The 10,747-nt window shown below is 40.1% G+C and overlaps 1 protein-coding gene across 1 annotated transcript; it reads right to left on the bottom strand.

Moving 5' to 3' along the window:
- Positions 1-3,514: 3,514 nt before the first annotated feature.
- On the bottom strand, positions 3,515-10,409 carry mogat2 (monoacylglycerol O-acyltransferase 2). The gene is made up of 6 exons (XM_028984043.1): positions 9,744-10,409; positions 8,932-9,110; positions 6,045-6,249; positions 5,772-5,946; positions 5,028-5,227; positions 3,515-3,977 (listed from the first exon to the last, which is right to left on the bottom strand). The coding sequence occupies exons 1-6, from the start codon at positions 9,835-9,837 to the stop codon at positions 3,823-3,825; spliced, it is 1,008 nt and encodes a 335-aa protein (XP_028839876.1). The 5' UTR covers positions 9,838-10,409; the 3' UTR covers positions 3,515-3,822.
- Positions 10,410-10,747: the final 338 nt, after the last annotated feature.

Genomic DNA, 10,747 nt, shown 5'->3' with positions numbered 1-10,747 from the left:
TCTTAGGTCCATTGCTATTTTCCTTATACGTGTTACCTTTAAGGTCACATCATTAATGTTATTAATTTTGATAATATCACTAAGAAAGCCGTGTTTCACCTTAGAAATATTGCAAAGATAAAAAATATGATCTCAATGCATGCAGATAGGTGGTACAGGGGCAGTGGTGGCCTAGCGGTTAAGGAAGCGGCCCCGTAATCAGAAGGTTGCCGGTTCGAATCCCGATCCGCCAAGGTGCCACTGAGGTGCCACTGAGCAAAGCACCATCCCCACACACTGCTCCCCGGGCGCCGGTCATGGCTGCCCACTGCTCACTCAGGGTGATGGGTTAAATGCAGAGGACAAATTTCACTGTGTGCACCGTGTGCTGTGCTGCTGTGTATCACATGTGACAATCACTTCACTTACACAACTTTATTACATCAAGGTTAAATTACTGCAACACATTACTATCTGGATGTTCTAGTGATTTAACCACAGCTAGTTCAGAATGCTGCAGCCAGAGTTCTAACTAGAACCAGAAAATTACAGTCACTGCTACCCATCAAATTTAGGATTGACTACAAAATCCTACTTTATAAACACTTAATGGTCTTGCCCCTCAGTGCCTAAGTGAACTTACTCATTTATGTTCCGCCACGCCCCTGCCTTAAAAGGGTGTGGGGTCACTACTGGTACCCAAAGTACACAGTCGTAGTGTTTAAATCTAAACTAAAAACACATATGTTCACTCTGGCCTTCTGTTAAAATTCCAGACACAGTGTCAATTATTAAGTCCACTTTATTACTCAGTCACCTAGTCAAGCACAGACAGTGTTCAATTCACCTTAGTGAGGCTGTCCTAGTTAGGGTACCGGGCCAATATTACATAAATGTACCATTATAACCACGTATTTCTGTACCAGTTGTACAATGCCACTGTATGCTGCTGATTCTGTTTGCTCTCTTCAAGGCAGTGTATCAAGCACACAGACCACCTCCAGAGTCCAATGAAGAGACCGGAGGGATCCTGGTGCCTGGCAATGAACTGCTGATGAGACGACTCAGCATGAAACGTACCAGAGGATTACCACTGCCACCACCACCATAACAGTTAAAGCTTCAGAGATCTTCAAAATCTTCAAATAAATGTTGTTGTTGTGAAAATCACAAATAGTGTGGGCAGTGGTGGCCTAGCGGTTAAGGAAGCGGCCCTGTTATCAGAACTTTGCCAGTTCGAATCCTGATCTGCCAAGGTACCACTGAGCAAAGCACTGACCCCACACACTGCTCCCAAAGCCTTTCATGGCTAACCATTGTTCACCAAGGGTGATGTTAAAAGCAGAGGACACATTTCGTTGTGTCGCCGTGTGCTTTGCTGCAGTGTTTCACAATGACAATCCTTTCACTTAATGCTTAGATAATATAAAGTGAAAGTGGTCAAGTGGTCATTAAAAGTTTAATGAAAAACAGATATTGACTGGGGTCGATCTTCTATGAGCAAAAGTCTACAGAAGGAGAACAATTTTATAATGCTGCTCAGAGACCAATAGAATAACAGAGTCTCTATCTCTATAATAAACGCCACTGATTCGTGAAAATAAGGAAATTCTACAATAAAGGGCTCATTTAAAATCAATTTTTTCAAGTGTTTTGTTACATTAACAAAATTGTTTGCAGCTTAGTGGTTTTGTTTTCTGTACCAATTAATGCACTTCTGCGTGTCTGTTGTATGATTGAGTTTTACAATGAGGTCAGGTTGTGTTGTGGCACTTTGCATACTTGAAATGTAAGCATTGTTATCGAAGGGCATCAGATGGGTTTCCTGTAAAATGAAATATTTGAAACATTGCCAGCAGAAATAAGTAAACTAAAGTTAATCAATATGTTTATCCACGTTTGTAACAGACTGGAGAAATACACAGTCGTGAAACCTCAGATAGCACAGTGATCCAAAAGACCTTCAAGATTTCGTTTCTCCCATGCATTTGTTGTCTCTTGTTTGCTGTTATTTCCATTCCACCTGGACAGCATGCAAAACCTCAGAACAATGGCAAGCAGGCTGCCTGGTTCTCAGCAGTCATCAGGATTGGTCCATATCCCGATTCACATCAGCACTTGCCTTGGATCTAAAATTTGAAAGAGGTAATATTTCAATCTGAATTTGTAAGTGGGTAGCCTGGTGGCACAGTAGCCTGGGAGTGAAGGACAGGGCATCGGCCCTGTCGGGGGGGAGATGAGAATGGAGAATGTGTGTGTTGCATAATCAGTCTAACAGCTGAACACTAGACACCCTGCTTGGCACTGTGCTGAAAAACGGTGTCCAAATGGCAGGGTGCACTGTAATACTTTTAATTGTGATGAGTGTGTATGACTATTCTCTTTCAGTATGATATGATTATCACATTTTTTCATATTTATAATGGCCAGTGCATGATTGCCCTGTCCATAATTTGAGTCCAAAAATCTGCTTAGCCAAAGCAAACACAGGTGATGAAAAATGCCAAAAGTCTAGACGGGTAAAGCTCATATAAAATGGTAACTGTTACAGTAATTTGTCCCTAATCAAAAGTTCATCTGGCAGTGTCTGAACGTTATCATTTTTGTGCTGTAGCAAGTTTTATTTGCTGCAATTGAACATGTCTTTCGCCACAATTTCTCCTGGTGTCTGGGGATGGCGAGTCCAGAACAAGTTGCAAAACTGAGTTTCTCTGGGAAGAAAAAAGTCCATTTTTAAAATGCATTGTTCCCCAAATACAAAGTAAGCGGTAGAATACAGCATGTACACAGCACTGGCACAAAAGCTAATTGTCCTATTACAGCATAATAACACTAGAAAATCCTATTGAACATTTAAGCAACACAATGTTTTACACTCACCCCTAATTGAATTGAACGATGCAGTTTCCGCATCTGCAAAGGTTTATGTAAACATTCTCTGAATACATTTCTGGAAATTGTAGAACCTAGCTGTTGTTTCAGCTAAAATAAAGACACATAATTAGACATCAACCAGAGCGACTATCAGAGAACATGGCCTCTGCGAGACCTGCTACTGTGCCATGGAATCTTCAAGGTCATTGACACGCCCCTTTGCCCACTCCAACATGCCCCTTGCCCATTTGGCAAGTTGACATTACCCTCTATGTGACTTTCTTTATGGCCTCGGACTTGGAGCCTGCCTGCTGGTGTGGAAACCGCCACCTTTCGCCATCAGTCAAAATATTATAAAAGAGAAAGTGTTACGAAAGGACACATGCAGGCAGTGGCCAGGACGGTAGAGACTGGCACCAGCCCCAGATCAGGAAGGACATAGGCGCAATGATTCAGCCATGACTTCTTTCATTCGGTTAAATACTGAATATTAAAGAAAAGTTCTCATTTTTATTTACTAAGACACTTTATGAAGATGAAAGCAGGATTGATTCTCTTTATTCTCTTTAAGCATATTTCTACATATGAACATGAGGAATTCTGCAGTTTTGACTATTTGAAAGGTTAGTATAAAAGTATGAAAATGCTTTCATGGTGACTGACGTGATTTTAAAGGCCAACCACTGAGTTCAACTTACAGTACAGTGACCTCACATTATTACTGAAATTCACATTGCAACACTAAAGACGTCCTTTGACTTTGCCATTACAAAAGTTAAAATAAAAACCTTCTGTTCTCCTGCTTCCTCTGGGGACTTTTGAGTAAAGCAGTCTGTTGCAAGTTGTTCGTCGGGTGGCTGGTGAACTATGGGAACTCTTGCACGTAGCAGTGAAAGGTCTTTAATGTGTAATTAAGACCACAACCTCCGGATGGTGTGAGGCCCGTGGCTTGGAAGGACTGGGCTCCTGTCAGACAAAGCTCAGGTGCGTATCCTCTGGTACTCCATATTTGCTCTTGTGTTCTTCAAACAGCTCGCTAAGTTCATCCATGTAGAGCTGATGGAGTTCATCCAGCTCTTGCGTTGTGGGCTTCTCATTCTTTTTTACCGGGATGGGTCTACCAACTAGAGGACAGAAAGCACAGGTTCTTAATGTAGTGCGTGATACCTGTACGTTTTAGAGATACATCCATGTTCTTTATGGTTGGCTATTGTGAATATGAAAAGCTCTGATTATATGCTGCTGTGTAACAGAGAAATTACCATGTTCACGCAATGTTCAAATAAATTCTGTTAATATCTGATACCGTGACAAAACTATTGATATTAGAACCACCATGACTTCAAAATGCTAGTGTTGTAATCAAATGGAATAAAATAAGGCCATTGAAACACTTACATCAGGCCCTAAAAAACACACTTTCAGACAAAAATTGAAGGAATTCTGCATGAAACTATTTCAGTCATGCAGCTTATTTGCAGCATCAGCTTAGAGGAGCTTTCACATGTTCTATGGCACTCAAAGGTCAAGGTCCTTATGTTTTACTGATATTAAATGTTGCTGCCAATTACATTTTAGTTTCCATCATCAAACTTTAAATGCTTAATTAATTAAATATTTAGATTGTCACCTTTAAACCATCAATTGCATCAATTCAACATCAAATTAATTATAACAACACATGAATATTTCCATCTAAAGTTGAATTTAACCCTATTGCTCTGTAATAAAGTTTTTCATATAGATAAGATAGAAGTCAGTCCAGCCAGGAATTCACAATTGCAACCAACCCCTGTCATTTTTTGCAGCTTGCAATTTTGTCCAGTCAAACTTTCCTCAAATTGTGAGTTTCAAAAGTGATTTTCAACAATCATAGTAGACAGCTGCTCTCATTATGCTGACTGCTCTGCATGCACATGCATGCACAGGGCATTAGGACAGATTGTGGGCTACTCTATAAACTGCATATATTACAGCTTATAGATAACATTCTGTTTATTTAAATGCAACAATAAATGCACGGCCTTTGCCATGTACACAGACCGGAAGGAATTGTGTTGTAATTCATTTTTAATTCTCTTTAGCAACATTTTTTATTAAACTATTAATGAAATAAAAGTTAAAGAGTTAACCTATGGATATTGTAATGTTTTATACACCACTCCACCACTCACCAATTGTATGGATGGGTTTTCTGTAGGGCAGGAACCCCAAGCTGTACTGGAAGACACCACGTGCATGAAAGAGGGGAAGTGAAACCCCCATGATCCTTTGCAGGTGCTCCTGCAGCCACCGCAGCCAGGTGCCTCGTGGGTTACTGACCTGATCGAATAGCTCATTCTCTCCAAAAGAGTATACTGGCACCAGGTCAGCTCTGAGGGTAAAATGATTGGGTCAAGCACAAATAACAAATCCGTTTTTTCAGCATTTTTTAGAACTGGCACTAAACAAAGTGCTATTTCTGTTTGTGGTTTGTTCATTAGTATAAGGTTTGAGAAGAGAAGAGAAACTGCCCCTTTTCTTGGTGTGTAACTATTTTTCACCTAGAATATCATATTTAATGATATTTCTACAAACGTAGGTTAAAATGGGAGGACAGATCTCTTGCAAGGCACTTCCTCATTCTCAACTATGTAAAGCAATCAATGAAATTTGTGAGACTTGTACAAACATTTAGCATTGGTTTAGTCCATGATATTTACATTTACATTTACAGCATTTATCAGACGCCCTTATCCAGAGTGACTTACAATCAGTAGTTACAGGGACAGTCCCCCCCTGGAGCAACTTAGGGTTAAGTGTCTTGCTCAGGGACACAATGGTAGTAAGTGGGATTTGAACCTGGGTCTTCTGGTTCATAGGCGAAATATCAGCAAATTATGGATATTAGCATGACATTTTCCCCTGCCCTGCCTTACCCATGCTCCATTGCCAGCTTGACAAAGCCCTTCTTTTTTGAAAGCAGCACCAAATAAGCACCCGGACGAGCGTCCAAAGCTTCGGGAGCCCCACCTACTGCTATCACGACAGCATTTCCACCTCCTTTCTGTTGGAGTAAATAGCTGGCACTTTCTTTGTCTGAAGGAACCAGGCCTGAAATAAAATGTTTTCAAAAATTTTTGTTCAAAGTTTGTTCATGTCTATGCATCGTCACCATCATAATTGCATAATGGTTAAAATTAAATTCAAACCTGCACACATGATGTAGTCTCTGAAAAATGGAGCCCTGAACCACAATGGCAGCATTAACATGTAGCTTTTCAGGCCCGGGAACAACTTTCTAAAGCCAGTGGCACCAGTGCAGAAGTTAGTGAAGGCCCCAGCCACCAAGATCCCATGAGGGTGGAATCCTACAATGTAGTTCTTTCTGGGGTCTAAGTCAACTGTCTTTATAAGCTGCAACAACAAGAAAACACATGTGATGTTTAATCTAGTTTAGTTTGAATTTAAATGGAGCATAAAAACAATTGGTCTCCACGGATCCGACTGCTTGTTTTTCTGTTTCTATCTTCATTTATGTGGTCCAATAGCCTTTAGAAGGGTAAGATAAACAGGATGATGATGGGCCACATGTGACACTATCTACACCACTGTAAAACAGAGGACTCCAGCTGCTGTTTGCATGCCCTGCACTGTTTGAGATTAAATAGTTCAAGGCTGCACACCTCGCAGGAAAAAGGACCACACCTACTGGTAAAGCTGACCGTACTGGGACAAAAACACAGGAGCATGTCACGCTGAAACGTTCTGTGATAGGATTGGTTTAAAAAGGTTATTTGGAGGTTTTTGGAATTCAAGGTTTTGGAAATCAAGTTCTCTTATTGCTTTTTCAAGATTACAATTCTTTTTTAAGTCAAGATGCTGTGTTGAACTCTGAAGGATTAAAGACGACAGGAGAAAAAACTACTAGTACTAGTACAAAGTATGATCAAATATAGTCTCTACATTCTCCTACATATGTTATACTTTTAAGTGCTCATAATAACTTTCTTCAATAACTGGTTCAGGTTTGAGAATCTGTGGTTGTTAAGACAGTGGCATAATGTTCACCACTCATTTGAGGGTCATGTCAGCCTCACACACCTTGACCTATGTCCTTATACATGGTTGTTCATAATAAAAGGACAGGTAGAGGGGCACTCTAGGTTTTTTAAATATTGTTCTTGGCTTGTGACCCCCAGAGTCAGCACTCTCCAATGGCAAAAACTAAGATATCTTTGTTATGCAATTGATTCAATTCTGTCATTGACATTTAAAATCAAAGTGAAGATGTGGGGCAGTAAGGGTCAAATGAAGGAAAAAATAAATTCTATTAATAATTAACAATAGCCAAACATGTAAACTAGTACTGTCTGAGTTTGAGAGTCAGAGGTTCTGAATTGATCATAGTGATCTAGATTTTTCAATGTTTTTTTGAGAATTACAAAACATTATTGGTTCATCTGATTCTTCATGGCTCTCTACATGCGAGCAGCCTGATGTGTACAGCTGGTGGTGAACTCTCTCAAAGGGAGAAATGAAGTGTGACGGAACACAGAGGAAACACTAGACTAATCAATTAACTCTCCCTTAAAGCTGTTCATTTATCTCTTTCAATGCTCCTCTCCCTCCCAAAAGTCATATGCTTGACCAACTCTAACCTCAAGCAAGCGCTTTCTGATGCTGTACTCAGACATTCAACATTTGTAAATGTAATGAAACATATTAGTTTAGATCAATAACCAAACTGACCAGGTAAGTATGATGATCCCCTGAGAGAACCGCACAATCAATCCATGTCAATGAACTTTTCATCATGGCTTAAAGTACACCTCTGTAATCCATGTTGAATGTTTGAGTTTGAAATATTTACATTAGGCATTTCCGCACATATCTTCAAAATCAATGATTTTGTCCCATCTTTCCTATCAACTGTTTGCTTCATAATGATCCAGAACATAAATCTTTTGTTGGTTTCTCTGATACTTTTCTCTATCTCATTTCAAGCCATATAAATGAATATATGTTATGTTATGTAATGTAAAGTTGTTTAATTGTGAACTAGATCTAATGTATTATATATGTGCATTTGTTCTTTTGAGTTGCTTTGCTTTCTCTTTAACAGTGATCAGGGAACATAATTTGACCCCTGAAATATGAGAGGGAAGCAGAGATCACTTTGCTACTAATTTGCATGCAGTGTATGCAATACTTGGCTGCGAAGATCAACACATTAATAAGTTCAAGGTGATGACAATCAGATAAGCACAACTGCTGTACCAAGGACCTCTGTCTCCAGCTGATAAGATATTTTTGCTAGGAACATTGTTTTGATCATGCGTATGAAAGGGTCGCTATCTCTGAACTTTTAACTATTAACTATCAATGTTCATCCAATATTCAATTAGTACAGGTTTGATTTAACAATCGAGAAGTCCTGCATCATTAAACAAAATTTTCCAAAAATAAATTTACTACATAATTGAAAGTGAAGTGATTATGATACACAGCACAGCACATGGTCAAAGAACAAAATGTGTCCACTTCATTTAACCATCACCCTTGGTGAGCAGTGGGCAGCCATGACAGGCACCTGGGGAGCAGTGTGTGGGGACGGTACTTTGTTCAGTGGCACCTCAGTGGCACCTTGGCCGATTGGGATTCGAACCGACAACCTTTTGATTACGGGGCTGCTTCCTTAACTGCTAGGCCACCACTGCCCCGTTAATGTAAATTACATTTATGTACTTTAAAGAATGCTTTAAAAAATGTTTGATGTATAATAATTGTGTACAGCCACTATACTCTGTCGAGATACTCTGAGCTCATATTCTCATGTGGACGATATGAATATGGTTCCTTATGTTGTTGGGTCCAGTTCTCTTCTAAAGCCACAATTAATTCTTTTGGAAAGCACTTTATCACACCTTATATTTCAAATAGATTCAAATAGATGGAAAATAGGTTGCTAGATAGTCAATGGTGATATAATCTTATAAAACACTATGAAAAAACCTGCAAACAATATCTGTTTGTTATACTGAGGTACAAAATGAAGTAAATATATCTTGATAAAGTAGAAAATCATTCTGCTCTCACCTCAATGGGAAAGTAGTCCCTCAAATAGCCCCAGACAGGTAGTGCACACATGAAGTTGACTCTACGGCCTCCACGAGACGGCGTGTCCCAGTCAACGAACCACCATGCGGCGTAGAGCACACTGATCAGCCAGAAGCGCGTGAACAGCAGAAAGATGAAGAGAGCGATACAAAGCTGCGCTGAAACAGCGATACACAAACAGAGCACAGCAGGAGAGGACGAGTGAGATGTATTTACAGATCATCAGTGTGCAGTCCGTTACATTTTTCTGTGATATCCGGGTGTCACTGAATTAAATAACTACTGCCACATGAAGGCACCTTCATTTAATAATTATATACTTCCATTTAATATGGTGTTAGACCATTTGACATTAAGAAGTACACTTTCCAAATCTTTTCACTTAGGCCTCATCTGCGAACTACAGAAGTGCAAGGATGCTTCCTGAAGGTGGCAGTAAAGTCAAAGACAAAGAAGTGTATAGGTATAGTAATGTACAGATTATGCTTTCCGATATCCCCCATCCTCCTGGTAAAACCTTTTGGTTGATAAAAAGTATGCAGGATTTCATAGCATCTTCCAAACGGGCTAAAATGAACTATTTATATCAATTTTAATTGTACAGTTTTAAAAGGCTGCAGAAAATCAACTGCAGATAAATGTAATTTTCAGCATAACCAAGGGTGCTGCATAAAACAAATATTGCTCCCAAATTAATATTCCAATTTTGGGATTCTTTTACAGAAGGAAGGAGAGAACCATTGCATGAAAACTGCTTTACGCATTCCAAGCAACCAGTCTAACACACTTACCCAGACACAAGAAGCAGAAGACCCAAAACAACACAGCGGCTGTCTGCTTCCGCCGCACCAGCGGAACATCAGCTGGAGCGAAATCAATCTTCATTCTGGACCCGGTACGGGAACTGAATTGCGGACGACAGGAGCCTCGGGTCTCGAACAACAGCCCAGAGTTCGGCTTGCAGGTACAGGGCCAAAGTCCTATCTAAGAAACCTTCCTCCTGCTTGTCATTTTCACTGTGTCTTATCTTTACATTCCTTTGACTTTAATTGCCCAACACTACTGCCGTATCTGAGGTAGCATGGCCTAATGCAATCACACAACTCAGACCTATGTCCTAAAAGCCTTACAGTGCAGGCAAAACCCATGTTGCTTCCACATTTTGGGGTGATTTGAATCAATGTGGTTACCTGGCTGCTCAGAGATTCTTCTACATTCCTGCTTATATCAGTGTTGTATTGGCAGAATGTACCGTATTTACAATTACATCATTTGGCAGTCATGAGTGCTTTAAAATTCTAAAATATAAAATATAGAATCTACAAATTCTCTGAATATTCTACTATCAAATGTGTTACAAGTCTACTATAGAGTCTAATAAAGTGCAACCTGCTTCCCAATAAGCTGCACTGATCAAGCTCACGCCATGAAAGAAACATGATTGACAGCTATAAGATACTAGCTTCTGAACTTTTAAAAAGTGAAAGTGAAGTGATTGATACACAGCAGCACAGCACACGGTGCACACAGTGAAATTTGTCATCTGCATTTAACCCATCACCCTGAGTGAGCAGTGGGCAGCCTTGACAGGGGGAGCAGTGTGTGGGGACGGTGATTTGCTCAGTGGCACCTCATTCTCACCTCAGTTGCACCTTGGTGGATCGGGATTCGAACCGGCAACCTTATGATTACGGGCCCGTTTCCTTAACCACTAGGCCACCACTGCCCTGATCGATGTGCATGATGATCCAACAGGTGTTTGATGGGGGTCGTAGAAGGATTTTCTGAATGGAAC

Source organism: Denticeps clupeoides, chromosome 6 (genome assembly GCF_900700375.1).
Source record: "Denticeps clupeoides chromosome 6, fDenClu1.1, whole genome shotgun sequence".
Lineage (NCBI taxonomy): Eukaryota > Metazoa > Chordata > Actinopteri > Clupeiformes > Denticipitidae > Denticeps > Denticeps clupeoides.
This window is presented reverse-complemented; position numbering and strand designations above follow the sequence as displayed.